Source organism: Chrysoperla carnea, chromosome 2 (genome assembly GCF_905475395.1).
Source record: "Chrysoperla carnea chromosome 2, inChrCarn1.1, whole genome shotgun sequence".
NCBI classification, from domain to species: domain Eukaryota; kingdom Metazoa; phylum Arthropoda; class Insecta; order Neuroptera; family Chrysopidae; genus Chrysoperla; species Chrysoperla carnea.
This window is the reverse complement of record NC_058338.1, coordinates 71,381,781-71,400,808: the sequence shown is the minus strand read 5'-3', so window position 1 is coordinate 71,400,808 and position 19,028 is coordinate 71,381,781. Positions and strand designations below refer to the sequence as shown.

The window sequence follows — 19,028 nt, the reverse complement described above, 5'->3', positions numbered from 1 at the left end:
ATGCAATCAAGATATATGACAAAAAGAAAGCAAAACATATTTGTGAAAGTAATACAAAAAACAACTCGTATGAATTAACACTATTTTTATGAATAACAATTCATAAGAGCAACCTAAAACTATAATTAAAAGCAAGGTTATCACTATTGAGTTTATAGAATGAATAGCTAACTAAATTTATTATAAATTTTTTTATCGAAATATATATTTTTTATTTCATTACAGAAAAATCATAACATTGAATTAAATTTCAACCAAATATTATTATCCTTAGTTGTCCAAACTTTAAAAATTTTATTTTTAACAATTTTCCAATTTGAATTATATTCGACACATTTGTTTTTAACATCTAAATAAGTTAATTTACCTAAATCATTTCGAGTAGTTAACGAACAATCATTAAATAACTTCCACAAAGAATGTTTATCAATAATTGTAATCAAAGTTTCAAATAAACGTTTTTTACAAATGTAAAGTTGGGCTTTTTTAGATCCTAATTGTTTTTTAATTACACCCTGTTTGAATCCATTCACAGCTATTTCTAAGTTACTGTAAAGAATTTTAAAATAAATAAATGCAAAGTCAAAATTCTTATTTTTAAGGGAGAATACCCATGTAGATCGATAAAAAAATTGAACAGTTCAGCATTCATGAAAAATTTTTCCAAAGGACAGAAATTCTTGAAAAAAAAGGTTCTTTTTCCTTGCAAAATAAAACTATACAACAGAACGTTACAGAAAAGTCGAAAAAACTGCTTTCTAGACTAGTATTGAAGTACAATAACCGCAATTGTAAAACATTTTGGATTCGAATAATTAAAGATTAACGCAATAAAGAACGATTCAAAATTAGCGATTTACAAAGGTATTTCCCAGATAAACATTTCAAAATAACTAATTACCATTCCTCGAAATCACACCAAATTATACTAGATGGACATAAATCTAAATTAGATTCTTTTTGATGTGGAAACGAAACGTTTGATTGTATAATATTTGGTATAATCAATTTGAATGGTGTATTTAACGGTATTTCAGAATTACAGAATCTAGAAACCAGTGCTCGTTCAAATGCTTCATTTGAATAATTAACATTTTCTGCTAAGATTATACTTTGTAAATAAATCGGTTCAGTCAATAATGTCAGTAACGCTCCTTGAATTCCAACACGTATCCACCTTGCTAATTTATCACTACAGGATTTAGAAGATGTTGGATCACCTCTACCTAAAATTTATTTCAAGTGTATAGAAACATTATGAAAATTTTCAAAAATATACTTGCAAAAAATTTCCTTGTACAAAAATATCTTTACGAAAATAATCATTCGTCGCAAGATAAGATAATTATGTTATGGAATACCTACCAAGTTCTTGCGGAATAAATAATTAATTTACGCCTTATTTGTAAAAATATTTTCGATATACAAGGATATTTTATGACTCACCACTTATCAATTTAATATTAAAACCATAAAACTCACCTGGTTTAGTTCTGATAACACCTGTAACGTGGTAATTTGGCCCTTCACCATGTACATCTTGCTTTTCTTCTGTTTTCAAACATTTTGCTCCAGTTCGATTAATATCAAGAATTCGTTTATTATTGGAATTCTGTTCTTCATTAACGCTAATCAAACATTCTCCAGCAAAATCATTGTCAAATTGTTTAGGAAAAATTGCAGCATCACCGCAAGGCACTTGTGTACAAAACAAATGAAAATTAACATCAGGTTTGAGTTGTAATTGATTGCTATTTGTATTCGTATTCTTCGTAAAGATTGTCTTCTTATCGTTCAAATAATATTGATTAATTTTTTGGTATAGATATCTGATAAAAGCACGGCGGCATATCACTTCGGCATGCGAATCATTTACAATAGATCCGTTTGGACACAATTTATTCTGTCCAATACATTTGGATCCTGTACCCAAACTGACTACTTTTAATGTATTTTTAAATTTATTTTGTTCTACTATAGCAGACATTATTGTCCATTGTTTTGTGTTTGGTTTCCCGGTTTTTGGCAATTGATTATAATGCGCAACACATAGTTTAGCAATTTCATTTGCTAAATTATTTTCTTCCATTACAAATTGGTTATTAAAAATAAGTTCTCATTGGGAATTAAATTTTTTGGGGCTGCATAGTACATCTAACTGTAAAATAAAACTAAAATTCACAATTTTTTACTTTCTGTAGTTTTCAAACCTCAAAAATATTCTTCAACCTACTTTTCCATCTACCGATTTATTTTTAAATACCTAAAGAAAAATAAACTTTGCGTTTATATTTCCACAATTATTGTAGAACGTATTATAATGAGTATATTTTAAAATAAAGGAGCGAATAATTTTTTTTTTAATCTGAGATAATTTTAAATAAACTTTCGGCATGTACCCATTTCGGCACATCTTCGTTTAACGGTGATTGTTTTTGTCCCCAAATCGTGTCAACGGATATATTTGAATATAAATGTCTCTTACAGAAACGCAAGGAGCAGCGCTATTATAAGTTTCATCAATAAGCCAATGAAAGAGCAATTCAGCACTCAAAATCAAATGACGGCCAAGTGTATGTTTTGAACTTTCAGTGGTCGTCAGTTTGCTTATAATTATTTGTCAGTGCTTTTGCTGGTTTATAACTAACATTATAATTGGAAAAACATTATAACAAGTAGTCAATGACATTTAATTTACCAAATTTAAATATTTGATAATCCCCTTTCATTAAAAACGGATCAACGTAAGTTGCAAACCGACGTTTATGTTTATTGCAAAATCAAAGATGATTTTTATAAAATTAAAATGATGTCATGTAAAATGTTACCCTTTCCATTGATAGTCGTTATAGAATGTATCAGTTTGAAACATATTTTCGTTAGAATTATATCTCGTAAGTGTGATTTCGACGACCCAGAATCCCAGATAAATATTGTTTTTAAAGTAAGTTAAGTTAACCTCTAATTTCTAAAGTTGACTGTCAGCTGTCATTTAAATAAACAAAAATAAATTAATTTTTATTATCTATAATAATTTTATCCTCTGCTTAATTCACTAAACACTTGCTATCATTTTAAATCAAGGGTTTAATGATTATTATCAATTTTTAATTTATTAATATTCAAATATATTATATTCATAATGCTGCATTCCCATTGAACGTATCGCGACATGCGGCAACGGCAAGCGTTAAGTGTTAATCAAAATAATATATTTTTTATTTGTGTAAAACGCCTTTCTGACGTCATGGTATATATGGTATATATCATTCAGCTGAGTGAGTAGTCTATAACATGACGTCACATGATCTATGATTTAGAGAATATATGGCGTCGATAATTGTGACGTTATGCATCACCGTAATTCAATTAAAAAACAACCTTCTTGCTTTTATATTTGGAATTATTATTTCGTTTGCATCCTTAGTAAACACGCTCCGCGCATGAATTTTATTTCCAAAAATGACCAAAAGGTCGGAATTTAATAATTCAATTTCAATTTTTTTTTTTTTACGGAACTGAGCGCAAACTGTATGTATGAGGGTGTAGAAATAGTAAAATTGGTCAGTAAGTTGGTTGGCGTGATATTGAGTTATTAGTCCATTTCTCGCGCACATACTCAATGCAAATTTTAGGCTTGTATTTCAAATTAAAAAGAATAATCAAAATCGGTTCACCCAGTCGAAAGTTCTAAGGTAACAAAACAAAAATTCGAATTGAAAATCTCCTCCTTTTTTGAAGTCGGTTAAACAGGACGGAATATGCGAAAGGAAAGACAGCCACTTCTACGTCATTAAAAGAAAACTGAATTAATTACATACAATATAAATATAAGATATTTACAATTTGATAAAAAGTATAATTTATTTATAACTTTTTTACTGTGTTCACTTAGAGAGTCATCCCCAAGCTCTCCAAAATAACAAAAAAAAAAAGCACCACAGAAACAATTTTTTTAAACTAGGGCATTGGATTATTAGCAAGTGCTCGCCAATAAAAAAATTTTATCTATATAATCGGACGCCGTGTCTGCTTAAGTTGGTTCCATATAGAAAATCATAGCGCTTTTGGTAATTTTAAAAGTTGTATATATATCAAAATTTCAAACTCATTTGTAATTGATTGTATTTATGCTATTTTTTATTCGCCGTAAGTTTTTGTTATCGACCATGAAATTTAATTTAGTTGATTTAGAACGCTATTGAGTGTTCGAGGCCAATAAAAACATTAAAAATTCGGATATAGGTACTACCTTTTTGGAATTACAGTGACGATAGTAAAAACAAATGAAGAATCGAACATTCTCATTTAAAAGAATAACTGACAAAGTGGTCTCCAAAGCATTGTGTTTTTTGTGTGTCGTCAAACTGTCGAAACCTCCAACTTGTCTCTAGAGTTTGCGCAAAGGGCACTTTTGAATATTGAAAATGGCCGTTGGATAAATTTGTGACAGTTTGACACCACACAAAAGAACACAACTTAAGTGAACACAGTACACTTATTTTCTTTTATAAGTTTAATAAGTAGATAAAGATATTGAATTATAAATGCTAATACCTTTTTCAAATAACTTTTTTTAGTAAACACTAAATTCATTTCAAGATATATTATTATTGTTTAGTCTTATACACAATCACAACGCTCTTGTGTTAGTAACATGCAACTTCAAGCTTACAACAATATTTCTTTGTTGAAAATTTAACATTTTTTTGTTGTTCAATATTATTTGTGTTTGATTTTTTATTATTGCATTTATTTAAATAAATAAACAACAGTGATTGTGTGTTTTTATAAATTACATCATTTTAGTCACATTCAAGTTTATAATAGAGGTATTTCAATTTAAGTATGAATATTTTTTTCTTTTTTTTTGCAATAAATTTTTAATAAAAAGTTGTATATGTTATTAAAAAATTCCCCTTTACTACTGAATATTTAGATAGTGGTAGTCTGTATATATGCTCAAATAACATGGTACAGAATAGGCAGGGGTGGCCTTAGCCATTTAGGCGCCCTACATTTAACACACTTTTAGATTTACTAATTTGATTATATTTTAAAAAATTCTTTCGCATTTTTACCATATTTGGTAGAAAACTACAAACATGTATTTATTATCATTGTTTGAGATATTGTAAACTGCAAGTACGTTTTTATCAATTTTAGTTTAGAAAAACTGCTCTCGTCGCTTGCAAAAGTTACTGGTATTGTCAATTGAATACGCAGTGGTATCCAAATATTGAGATACAACTCTTGAAGATTGTGCTTTTTGATAAAGTTTAATGTTTCGATAGGTGTTGCTTGACTCTCCAAGAGAGTGTTTTACCTTGTTTTGATTGTTTTTAATCTAAAATAGCCATACACTTAATCTCACACCCCTAACCCCTATAGTAAGGGAATAATAGAGGTAACAACCCTGAACGTAAAAAATTGTACAATCGAAACTGTACAAGACTATCGACCAACTAAGTTTTTTCACCAACCTTCAAATTAAGTGACATCTAATAAAAAAATATATCTTATTTGTTAATTAGTTAGCTAAAAAGATCAAATTGGTGGAACATAGCTTAAGACGGTTCTTCACTCATTTTTCAAGGGCGTGAAATCATTATTTGATTGGCGTGAAACTTTATAATTTTTTAAGACTCCTCTTAAATTTTCATTGGTGGAAAAAAATATTTATAAAGAAAAGAGATTTTCCAGAAAATAATGGTTAAAGTTGCATTTGAATTTCAAGCACTACGATTATAATCTTTACCCTATCCATTTGAAATTTGGATATGTTATAGGTAATCATATTCTATCTACCCTGGTTACTTTTATTTTTCAAAAATTCTGTTAATTTTCACAATTCGATGATTATTAAGATATACTACACAGAAAATGGAAAGTATGATTTCCATCTTCTTCTTAAAAAAAAATCAACATATAGAAAACAAAATAAAAACTTAAAATTTTCGATTAACTTCGAATGTCACATCTTCTTAGATTCCCCTTCGCCCTTGTAATTTCGACCCAAAAAGTGCAAAATTCGGATTCTTTTGACAATTGGATTCATAATTTCTGAGATATACTCAAAATTCCACACAAACGCTGATTTCTCAGAGCAATTCTAAGCCATTTCGTAGAAACTATTTGTCTCATGGTCTAATACATAAACTAAATCTTCGTTACTAATAATGTTGCCGCATAAAGAAGGTTTGAAACAAATGTTAGCCGCGCTAAAATTGTTTTGACATCGACCGAAATTTTGAATAACAATAACTCAAACAGTGGGCTAAAATTGAAAATGTTTTCTAGTGGCCTGATAACACGTTCATGGATATTCATTCAATGCCATCCAGTAAGGGTTGAATTTGCAGTTTAACCCTTTCTAACAATCCTTGCCCCTACATGTCAGTATGAAGGTCTCCTTGATTTTTATTAAATAGAAAATAGAGATAAATATTTAGTAAAATTATTCTCAAGAATAATTTTATTAAATTAACTTAAATGTGTGTACAATCTTTAAATAAGCTAAACATACATTTTATAATATTATTTACCTCAAATCTGTAGGGTCTTTTGTAAATTCCCTGCAATTTTTTTATATTTTTTTTTAAATTAAAGAATGCTTTTCATAAAAGACTCAAGTAAATCATTTAAAAAGCATTACCTTGTATTTAAAAAAGTGTTTATTTAATCGCGTGATATATACTAGATAAATAATCAACATACACCGTTTATTATTCTTTAATGATAAGAATAATATAATTTGGTTGAAAACAGACTGCACATTTTTCTCAGGAATAGACTAAAAGATTGTAACGAGAAAAAAAGAAAATGAATTGTATTTAATAATAATGTCTGCGTGGAATATTTGCTGGAAAAAAACACATAGCCAATATATAACACTAAATTCCATTCGAGAATGGAAAACTAAGAGCACTTACGTCCTTCAATACGAGCTATTATAAATTAACTCTTGAACGCTCTTTTCCGCTGAACTTAATTAATTTAACATGCTCAAAAATGTTCGGTTTCTCTTCCGTGCCCGGCTGTACGTATTTATTGTATGAAATTTTATAACATCTTTATTAACTATATAGTTTTTATTTTATCAAAAAATCTAAAAATATTTTGTGTTAATTTTATATCTTTGTTTATAATATGTCATCGAATTTATCACTCACATTGATAAGAATTCTATAATACAAGTCAAAAAATCTCTAATCTCTACAAAGTCTCTTTTATCTGAAATTTTTGAAGTAAGACCCTAGAAATATAAACATTGAGAAAAAAAGAATATAGATCTAAACGTTAGACATTTTCCTCCAAAATTACCTTCCCTTAGAATCTTCTTATATATTGAATACTCATTTTAAGTATACCTAGAACTTATTAAAGTCATTTATAAACAGACAAAATTGTTAAAAACCTAACGGTATTGTAGATTTGAATTGCTAAAGTTTGTATTGTTAACACACAAATTCTGACCTGTTTTAAAAACGGAATTTTTTATTAGGAACAAAGGTTTGTTTTTCGATAAAATATGTTTAAAGTGATCTTTTTAAACTTTGCTGTTTACCATTTTTTATCAAAATGATCAACAAGGTCGAATCTTTTGAGCTTTCGTAGGTTTTGTTACTTTTTATTTGAGAAAGAATTTTTTGTTTTGTAACTCGTTCAATTTCAATTAATTTATTTAATATTTATTAATCGTAACTTTAAATTTAATTGCTGTTTTAATTGGTACATTTATAATACTGTCTTTAATTAAGTCCATTATTTATTATGATAACATGACAATTAATAACTTTAATAAAAAAAAAAACTATAAATAAATATTTTTAACTTACTCAAAATTCTGGCCTTATCCTCACCTCGCGCATTGTGAATATATAGGTTGTATTATTCTGATCACTACGCTAACCACCAGCATTACAGAAATGGCGCACAAAATTCATCTTTAGCAAGAAATTGTGAACTCTTTTTTATATTTGAAGTATCTAGGATAATATTGTCAATAAATACAACTTAAAATGGACATTGAACCATTTTAGAAAAAGTCTTGTTAGGCATGAATAAGCGGCCTTGGTGGAAAAAATATTTGAAGAATATAAATCTTAATAAGTCTTAAAAACTCTGAAAAAGTCTTAGAAACTCTGAAAAGTTTTAGGAAATCTGAATAACTTTGAATTTCTCAACGTTTTTGGACTGTCTAATTTGGACTTAATTGGTCTGAATAACTCTGAATTAGACAGTCCAAAAACGTATAGAAACTCTGTTTTTAGAAAGTCTTAGAAACTCTGTTTTTAAGGCTTATTAAGTCTTATTCTTTCTTTAAATATTTTTATTTTTTACACTGCAGAAGTAACGAACTGAATGGATGTATACATATTCCCTGCCCTAATTAGTAAACAAAATTTCGTTTTTTAATGAATTACACTAAATTAAAATGAATGCTTTTTTATTTTAAATGCAAAATAAAAATAAATTTCAAGATTCATTGAGACAGTCTCTAAGACGATTTTATTTATTTATAAACATTAAATAAGTATCCATAAAATTCACAAAAAATTTTTTGCCAAGAGATAAAATAAAATACAATTAATATAATTGATAACACCAAGTCCAAATATTAATTTATTTCATAAAATTTCAAAAGGTCACTTTACATTAAGTATTCTTTGTCTTTTGTTAATTTTTATTTATTTTTGATGCATTTATTTTGTGGTCAATGAAATTGCAACACAATCGATTATATCAGATATATTTAGTGATTGAAAAATACACATTATTTAAATATGTGTTTTAATGCCAACAAATAGATCTGATATACTGCAGTTTTGTTGTAATTTAAAGATACAATTTTAATTTGTAGGTATACCATGTATATGAAATATATCAAGGTATACTAAGTTTAGTCCCAAGTTTGTAACGCTTAAAAATATTGATGCTACAAACAAAATTTTGGTATAGGTGTTCATAAAATCACCTAATTAATCCCTTTTCGGTTTTCTGTCTGTCTGTTAACACGATAGCTTAAAAACGAAAAAAGATATCAAGCTGATAGCCACACAAGTCAATTGGGTCTTGGGTCCATAATATCCATATTGTAAACCGTTTGAGATAGAACAGAAATTTAAATATAAAAGATGTTTCTTATAAAAAAATAAACAACTTTTGTTTGAAACATTTTTTCGTAAACATCACTGTTTACCCATGAGAGCGCAAATTATTTACCTTTGATAGATGTTTCAAAGGTGTGTTTATGACAATACCTAGTGTAAAGAAGGATTTTTTATTTCGGGAAAAAATTATGAGACAGTATAGCTATAATAAATTTATTATTATTATTAATTATTTATTCGTGCGGGTTAAGTATACTCTCATTCTGCTCTGTTTTACGTACTACAAGTTGCTAATTGCAAAAAAAAAATCATGCTGAAAAGAAATTTCAATTCCCGCTTTCGTAAAAAAGAAACAGTGAATGAAACTTGTACAGATTGTTTCTTACACACTATATAGCTTTAAAAGCACTCACTTTATACTTGCTTCTTAAAAAAATGTAGTAGTACTTGTTGAAACTGACAAGTAACTTCTAATTTTAATATATATTTTCGTAAATCGTTTTGAAAGTATCTAAAATTATATTATTTTTGTTTAAGGTTTAATATGAATGAAAAAGATAATGAAGCAAATTCAGTGCTTGTATCATCAACGGAAGAAAAACCTTATAATAGTACAACAGAACCTATTGAACGTCCATTATTACAAATTAACTGGAAACAAGCTTGGCCACAGGTAAAATTTCTTATTTATTTAAATTTCAATCCAACAATTATTAAGTCAATCCTAGCATCATCATTTTTCGAAATAATACCTCAAAAGTTATAGCTTTGCGCTCGGATTATTCATAAGAGAAGGTAGGCAAGTGCCTGCAGGCACTTGATTGCAAAAGGGCGGGAATGTTCGCTAATATTGAAACTTTCTACGGACGAAAAGTTGGAGTATTGTGATATTACCCACGCACATTGCACAGTTATCTGTTTCCAGTAAAAGTACCACAAACTTTGAGAAAAAATAATGATCAAAGATTACTTTACAATTTCTCTTTCTTTTTTATGTGTATTCAGAATTAAGTTAATGTTAAGAAAGTGCCTTTTCGAATTCAATACCCGAATAAGATGTGTGCCTTTGAAAGTAACATTTTTCGTTTGAAAGATTTTCTTCGATTAAACTTATTTTTCGAGTTTCACGTATATGTAAAATTAAAAAACAAACAGCCTGTATGTATTTTTTATTTCAGATTGCAGCTTCAAGTATAGCATTAAGCACTGTAATTCAATCGGGCGTACAAATGGCTTATAGCGCTATATTATTACCACAATTAAATGAAGATGATAATATTAAAATTGATATAAACGCGGCATCTTGGTTAGGTAGGACAATTTTGTTATGTTATCTGGTGAGGTCTTGATACTCAATACACGCAAGCAAAATTTATATACTTTTTAAAAGACACGCATAAAAAAATCAGTGGTCCAAAGAAAAATAGCAATGTATATAAAATAAAATTATGAGTTATAGAGACAATATAAGTTTAGAGACATGGGCAGACCCAGAATAGTTTATTTTAACTTTTATAAACTCAAAAAAATAATTTTTTTCAGCCAGTTGCTTATCACTAGCACTTCCTTTAGCATCTTTTGCAACAGGTCCGCTTGTAGATAAATTTGGTAGAAAAAATATTTGTATATTTTCCTGCATTCCATTTTTAATTAGTTATTTATCGTTTTATTATGCGCAATCATTACTGTTGATTTTTATTGGACGAATATTATCAGGATTTGCTGGAGGTACGTATATGTAGTATGTAAAAGTACTTTCTAATTGGATCCCACACAATCCTGGTAGAAAAAGCTTTTCGCTCATTTTATCACTCATTTGTAGAAAAAGCTTTTCGCTCAAACTATAGATTTTCCTAGTTTCTGGAAGTGCTGAATTTACGTCTAGGTCGGTGAAGTCGGGCTATGCCACACAAGCGAAATAATGCCATATTGATTTACAAAGCCAAAAAAAATGCGCCTTACCATCCCATTGACCCAGAGCGCCATCACCGGACCAAATCCGCCACTGATTTGGCAAATTTGAGTTTTTGAGATGTGTTTGTTGGAGGTCAAGGTTTAAAAACATAGACAATGAATCAGCCCTTCGGGAACGTGTAACTAACGTAATATTTGACAGAGAGAAAAATTAACTAAAAATCACCTCAATTTTAGGTATTGACAGAAAACTTTTCCTCAAGCGAGTCAAATACAATTAAATATAATTTAATGCTTGAACTTGGACTTCTCATATCTCAAAACATCTCTTCAAGAATAATTCAAATCCAGAAAGTATGATCGAAAATTTTTTCCATAAGGATTGTGGGGAACTTAATTTGATGCTATTACATAATTTTTACTCATTTACTAAATAAATTTGAAGGTTTCACGACTGCAGCATTGATATACGCAAGTGAAGTTAGCACTACTGAATTAAGACCAATCATTTTGTGCTTCAATAGTATAGCTGTTGCACTCGGAATATTGATCACTTGTGTTCTAAGTAAGTATAGAATCCTCGTTTTGGTTTAGGTTTCTAAAATTTTCTTTAACTCAAGTAAGTTTGCTCTTCATTGTATTTCTGGAAATTAGTAAGCTATTTCAGTCGAAAAATGTTAATTTTAGTTCATAATAATATAATATAAATTTTAAAATTCAATACAAAGTTTTCAGTTTTTTAATCTATTTTTAACACAATAAAATAGTAGCCGCCACGTTATTACGTCATAAGTCTATGTAAACTAAAAAGTATGGAATGTAGGGAAAAGGAACACAATCTCTATGTTAAAAAAGTGACCCTAAAATTACACTAAATTAAGATGGCATTGGTGTAGCTTAGCTACCATTCAATGCGTACCAATGAGTTGTATAATACTCTCTCTTTCTCTGGTAAAATTACAGCCCGTTCTTTCTTTTCCTTTGTCCTTGGTATACATATCCTTTGCTCCACTAGCGCCATTATAGCCCCTCTATTTAATGCCTTTTTGTGGACACTTTTTGATTCAAATAGTCATATAAGATTGTGTTCCTTATCTCTACATTTCACACTAAAAAGTTTAAATTATAAAACATTATCATACAAAGGGTGTGTTCCGTAATACTAACCAGTGCTCATGACGTCAGAAATCGACGCCATATTGTACTGGTAAACCGAGCATGACAGTGTACATGTGTTCAGTGTACAGTGTACAGTGTACGGGCATGACAGTGTAACGGGTGTTTGTGGATATTTCGGAACGATTCACCAGTATGGCGTCGGTTTAAGACGTCATAGGCACTGACCAATATACTGGTGAATATTACGGAACACGCCCAAAATATCAGCGCATTTGCTGACACAGTTAATTGACGTTATGACCACAGAGAAATATGGTGTCTACTCAGGCGCGGTTCTAGAATTTTTTTCCGGAGGGGGTCACAAGATAAAAAAATCAAAAATAATCAAATATTAATTTATTTTTTGAAATGCGGACTGTTTTGGGAGGAGGTCATGACCCCTGTGACCCCCCCCCTTGAATCCGCGGTAGCCGATTGCGGTATTTTCATAACTGCCCTGGTGGAAAAAATATTTGAAAAAAGAATAAGTCTTAATAAGTCTTAGGAAACTCTGAAAAAGTCTTAGAAACTTAAAAAAAGTATTAAGAACTCTGAATAACTCTGAATTAGACTAGTCCGAAAACGATGAGAAATTCAAAGTTCCTAGGACTTTTTCAGAATTTCTTATTCTTTCTTCAAATATTTTTTCCACCAGGGTGCAGTATTTTTATATATCCCACTTTTAGATTGTAGTACGCTACATGGAACCAGGTAATAATGAAAGTAGTGTGTTTCGAAAGTAGTTACCATATAACTCATCACTACGGTGGGGAACAATTTTGCTTCTAGCGATCAAACTTCTTCGCCAAAAAGTGGTAGAGTCCTGGTGGCAAAAATATTTGAAGAAAGAATAGGTACTTAGAAACTTTAAAAAAGTCTTAGGAACTCTGAATTTCTCAACGTTTTGGACTGTCTTGTTCAGACTTAATAAGTCTGGCTAACTCTGAATTAGACAGTCCAAAAACGTTGAAAAATTGCGAGTTCCTAAGACTTTTTACAGTTTTTAAGACTTATTCTTTATTCAAATATTTTTTCCACAATTTTTGCACTAAAAGTTGGAGAGGGTACAACTATTATTATTATTTTTATACCAATAATCCAATTTCGCAAATAACTTCCAGAGACTTGAAACTAAAAATACAATACAGAAGTCTTGCGATGACCTCGTTGATAAACGATTTTGACATAAAACTTTTTTCCATAAATAATATTGCTTTATATTTAGGTTTATGGTTTAATTGGCGAAGTATTGCAGCAATTTGTGGTATCATAACAATAATTACAATATTATTATTATTTATGATACCAGAATCACCCCAATGGTGTGCAGTATTCAAAAAAGATCAAAGAGCAATATTAAAAGTATCCGAATGGTTTTATCCCGATCCAATTGTGAGTATATGACATTTTTAATAATTTTGTAGCTAAATATTGCGTAACAATTGTTTAATCTAGTTGTATAATAGAGAAACAAAAGCTCTACTGCGCAAGTTAAACGATATACAAGAATCGTCTTCGCAAGCGATTAGTTTTCGAACAAAGTTTAAGAATTTAATTGAAGATTATAAGGATCCGATTGTGTACAAACCATTTATTATATTGGCTACAATTTTTTTGTTACAACAATTAACAGGTATGCAATTTTTTGTAAACTTAGTTTATAGATGATTCACCCAAAATTGCACTATTTTTTCTGGTGGCTTTGCCAGATGCTGGGTCTTTTATAAAACCTAATGCTCTCTTTTTATGAAACGGAATATGTCGAGATACAATCTTCCATCAAAAACATACTATCTGTTCCCTAAAGAAGCATCAAAGATTGATTATTTTCAATCATTCAATTCATTACGTTGATATCGTTGATTAAATTGGTGTACAAAGTTTTATATTTTTTGAAATTAAATTCAAAGTCATGAATAATAAAAAACATAAAAAAAATGTATTAAAAAATTTAAATGCTTTTAAACTACCTTTTAGGAGTCAAAATAAGATAGAATATTGTTTAAAATTGCGCAGGATCAAGATGCGTAAAAAGATTTATTGGAGAGTAAAATTTCCTGAAGTAAAAAAGGTTATAAGTTTTGAATAAATTGATTTAAAGAGCTAAAAGAAGAGCTTTCTGTTGATTTGTTATTTATCACTAAATATGAAAAATTACAAATTTTATGGTAATTTTGTGAGAATAACACAAAGGGGGCCCTAAGAAAATGCGAGTAGTGTTCAGGCCAGGCTTCCATTACACAACTCGTTGAATATAGCTCGTCGTGAAACAATTCTTAATTTTCTTCCCTCAATTTCCTTTCATATCATACTGATGAGCAATCATGAATACACCGTTAAATTCATCATAAGAATATACGAAATCTATTTTCAGGATGTTATGTAATTATCTTCTATGCTGTTGACATATTTAACTCTATTGGCGGTCATCTAGGAGTATATGCAGATGCCTATGTCAGTCTGGTATTACTTGGATCAATTAGGTAAGTCACATTTAGGAATACTTGAATACTGAATGGATTAGTACACCCTCTGGTTGAGATATCACGATCAAGAAAGCCCGTTGTCATGAACATGCCCAGCTTTTGCACAAGGTAGGGGGGGGGCGGTGTGGTTAAAAATTTTTGGTCTAGAGGCAGGCAAATCTGAAATTTTTGACCTAAAATATTTTAATTGTCATAAACATGTACTTAGCCAACTAAAACATGATAGGTAACGGTTTCAACTGGCCTGACCTGCCATCTCCTCGATATTTTAGTTTGGAATAGACTATGTATAAAACTTAATAAAATTTAAGGGATTTCCAAGGTCAATTAATCTAAATTTGAGATTTAAAAAATGTAAAAATCGATATGAAAGTCAGAAAATTTAGGTTTGTAAGCAAAAAATTTCGAATTTATTATTTTCTTTTGGATTCCGATTTTTTTCTATAAATTTCAGTAATACAAAGTATTTATACAATTAATCGCTTGGTCTGTAATTACATATATATTGTTGATATAAAATATTAAAACAATCTTACTCACAAAGCGCATTCATTATCATTGAACATAACAATTACATAAGGCAACTATTTCTGAAAACTGCACTGGGGGAATTGCAATTTTTGAAGGTTTTCATGTGCTTCATTTCTTTTTCCAATTTACGCTTATTGAACTCTTTAATGTCCGAGGTGGTGGGTTTAGTGGTGGTAGTGGGTTCAGCAGTGGTAATGGGTTTGGTGGTGGTAGTGGGTTTGGTGGTGGTAGTGGGTTCAGCGGAGGTAGAGGGTTTGGTGGTAGTAGTGGGTTCAGCGGTGGTAGTGGGTTTGGTGGTAGGGGTGGGATTGGTGTTAGTGCTTGAACTAGAAGTGCACCCATGGCCCAGTATACTGCAGAGTTTTGAAGAGAGCTGAATATTAATTAATAATCCTTTATTTTGTTCACTCTCTCTTGAAATTTCTAAGTCATCAGACAAACTACGTTTTTGACGTACACCATTTGCTAAATAATATGAAATTTGTTAGAAATATTCATAGTTGAGTAAATATGCATAGTTACCTCGTTTATTTTGTACAAGTGATTGTTTCACTTGTCCATGCTGTAGTCCTGCCAATATTTGCGTCGAAACACACAATAGAATTTCAATAACCATAAATTTCATTATGAATTACGCAATCAGTTTATGTTTTAAATTAAATGGAAATTTGCTAGTTCCTGTTTGATGTTGTGCCCTCAAACTTTTAAATGTTTATCTCCAAAAGTTGTCTACAATTTAATATATATTGGCACGATATCAAACTTTGAATGTTAAATTATTTAAATATTTTCATAATTAAAATTTGTTTCGTTATTTATGGTTTATTATGTTTAATGATACGGTATCACAATTTGAATATTAAATTATTTAAATATTTACTAATTAAAAAAAAAATCAATTAAAAAAAAAACAGGGGGCCCTAAGAAAATGTGAGTAGTACCCCATACCAGTTTTCCATTACACAAATGCGCTGAAAACGGGTGAGAAGAACTGAAACGAACGCAACAAATTTAAATTTTAAATTTTATGAGTATATTTGATAATATTTTTTATTGTTTCATATACAATTAAATAAAGCGCTGATCTGTCGCAACACTAAGACGCTAATAAGTTTAATTATGAATAAGGTATTGTATATTAGAGGGGCAGACCGCCACAATGAAATCTCGCAGAAGACTTAAAACTTGCTCCCTCGCAAATAGGAATAGATAGTTGCACACATCATATAAAATAATTGATATAAAACATTAATAGTGCCAAATTTTCTTTTCTAGATTTATAATAGCAGTAATAGTTGCTATAGTTTCAAAGCGTATTGGTCGACGCCAATTACTGATTGTATCAAGTACTGGAATGGGGCTAAGTACATTATGCATAGTTATATCAATGATACTACACCCCGATACACAAAAAGAACAAAATGGAAACCCATTTATATTAATTTGTGTCCTGGCGTATGTTAGTTTTAGTGCATTTGGCTTATTAGTCATCCCATGGAGTTTAATTGGTAAACAATTTTTAACTGTTTTTTTCTAAACCTTGTTTCGCGGAGGCGTTACTTAGCAAGCTACAAGTCATCCCGCCAATGTAGTCATCATGAAAATACATATTTTCAATATGAAACTAAATTTTTTATTTATTTCTAATTTTTTAATAGCTTTTGTAATCTTAACACATTGTACCATCTAACATATGAGGGTGAGACTGTACATTTCAATAGATAACGCATATTACGTATATTTATTTGAACAAATAGAAAGAAACGAAATAATTACGCAGAAGCCGGAACTCGAACCCAGGTACTTTAGATATCCGGTACACAAACATACAAATAGAATAAAGACAAGTTACGTACAATTTGTGTAACTCACATAGAACAGGAGATAGTTCGTCCTAGAACGGTTATCTAGAGTACCCTGATTCGAGCCCCTGCTTCTGTGTAATTTTTTCGTTTCCTTCCATTTGTTCAATTATGTTATATTATCTGATGACAAATTACAAATGCTAATACAATGTGAGATGATGTGGGCTTGATTTCCTCTCCGATAACACCTCTTACTAAGATTTTGCAAATTTTTTGAAGCATCTCTCAAAAATGAACTTTTAAATTTTTTAGGTGAATTATTACCTGTGAAAGTGCGAGGAAAATTGGGTGGATTAATGATTTCAATTGCTTATATATGTATGTTCATTGCATTAAAGCTATGGCCAATATATTTTGATCAATTTGGAGCATTGGTAAGAAAACAAATTTTTAATATATTTCTAATTTCGTTTTTGACTTGACCATTAATTATTTAATTTTTTATAGATAATGTTTACATTTTTAACGGTAATATGTTTTACAATGTCAACGTACGTCTACATAAAATTACCTGAAACATTAGGAAAAAGTTTCGAAGAAATTGAAGGTTGTTTTAAATAATTTTGAATGTAATCAGTGTAAGATAATTGTATTTTTAATATGTATATAAATATTCATTTGAAATGAATAGAAATATCTTCAGAATTTTTACTTTTTAACAGATTCCTTGGTGGTTAAGGGGAGTAAAACAAATAAAGTCAGTTCTCAAAATCATGAAATGAACCAACAAAATAAAATTTAAAAATCTTAAAAATGGTCTATTTATCGTGCTTTTAAATTAGATTTTGACACTTTCCTGTGATAATTAGTACCAACAACAATCTTGTGACACAGTACATCATTTTAAGGTAATATCCATGAACTTAACCATTGGGCGTAGTTACCGCAGTATCAGCCGTATCAATGATAGGCTAGGGGCTTCTGTAGCCCCCGAGCTACATAGGCCCCTTACATATGCAAGCAAAAATTAGTAAATGTTATCCACAATGTCACTTAAAAAGCCATTAATTAATTACGTAAGCATAGAAAAACTGAAATCGTCTTCAGCTATACATGTTTTAATAAATCAACTTACCGAAAAAAGGCAAGAAAAGTGTATATTTAATTTGAATTGTTTGGCTAGGTCAATTTCTAGGAGGAAGTGATAACTTATAATCAATCAATAAATATTTATTATAATTTAATGCAAGCAATTTTGTGTCTTTTGTGAGAAATCTTCACCCTTCATTTGGGCCCCCCAAATAATTTTGATACGGGGCCCCTTCAAGGCGAGCTACGCCACTGTTGGCAAGGTATACTAAGTTTAGGCCCAAGTTTGTAACGCTTAAAAATATTGATGCTACCAACAAAATTTTGGTATAGGTGTTCATAAAATCACCTAATTAGTCCATTTCCGGTTGTCCGTCCGTCCGTCTGTGGGCACGATAACTCAAAAACAAAAAAGATATGAAGCTGAAATTTACACGTACTTACACGTACACGTTTCTTACAGCGTACTCAGAACGTAAAAAGTGAGGTCGAGTTCGTAAATGAGCAACACAGGTCAATTGGGTCTTGACCTATGGGTCCGAAGGACCCATCTTGTAAACCGTTAGAGATAGAACAAAAGTTTAAATATAAAAAATGTTCCTTATCAAAAAATAAACAACTTTTGTTTGAAACATTTTATGCATGGAATTTGAACAATTAACTCAGTCAATTGTTTGTTTTCACTTGTTATAAATATAACGGTACTTTGATATGAATACATACTTACTGAACAAAATCTATCAAAAGTCCAATAGGCATGTTGCCATGTTGACTAAATCACTTCAGGTGACGAATTCTCACTGAACGGGCAGATAAGTGAAGTTGGTTTTTGAAAATCTTTACAAGTATGCAAACTATGAACGTTTAAAATTCCTAATTAAACCTTATTCCTAATTAGAAGCGATATATATTAGTGACGTCATTGTCCGATA

General features: G+C 29.9%; 2 protein-coding genes across 4 annotated transcripts; one reads left to right on the top strand and one right to left on the bottom strand.

Moving 5' to 3' along the window:
* Positions 1-317: 317 nt before the first annotated feature.
* On the bottom strand, positions 318-3,030 carry LOC123293294 (tRNA-specific adenosine deaminase 1; the record flags this gene model as incomplete). Its single annotated transcript, XM_044874067.1, has 4 exons — positions 2,829-3,030; positions 1,483-2,158; positions 902-1,226; positions 318-549 (listed from the first exon to the last, which is right to left on the bottom strand). Coding segments are annotated over exons 2-4 (1,164 nt in total), but the record flags the coding sequence as incomplete, so codon positions are not given.
* Positions 2,926-17,640, top strand: LOC123293293 (facilitated trehalose transporter Tret1-like). 3 transcript variants are annotated; one of them, XM_044874066.1, is made up of 11 exons: positions 2,926-2,944; positions 9,651-9,786; positions 10,292-10,424; positions 10,656-10,841; positions 11,473-11,592; positions 13,411-13,577; positions 13,641-13,818; positions 14,560-14,668; positions 16,478-16,710; positions 17,320-17,441; positions 17,515-17,640. In XM_044874066.1, the coding sequence occupies exons 2-11, from the start codon at positions 9,658-9,660 to the stop codon at positions 17,626-17,628; spliced, it is 1,491 nt and encodes a 496-aa protein (XP_044730001.1). In that variant the 5' UTR covers positions 2,926-2,944; positions 9,651-9,657; the 3' UTR covers positions 17,629-17,640. The 3 variants fall into 3 exon arrangements, with proteins under 3 accessions (XP_044730001.1, XP_044730000.1, XP_044729999.1); XM_044874065.1 differs by lacking the exon at positions 2,926-2,944 and adding an exon at positions 4,652-4,846; XM_044874064.1 differs by lacking the exon at positions 2,926-2,944 and adding an exon at positions 4,653-4,832.
* The last annotated feature ends 1,388 nt before the right edge of the window (positions 17,641-19,028 follow it).

Coding starts and splice junctions, on each gene's coding strand:
- LOC123293293 (XM_044874066.1), top strand. CDS start 9,658: ATGAATGAAAAAGATAATGAAGCAAATTCAGTGCTTGTATCATCAACG. Junction 10,842..11,472: donor ATTATCAGGATTTGCTGGAG/GTACGTATATGT, acceptor ATAAATTTGAAG/GTTTCACGACTGCAGCATTG. Junction 13,578..13,640: donor GGTTTTATCCCGATCCAATT/GTGAGTATATGA, acceptor TGTTTAATCTAG/TTGTATAATAGAGAAACAAA.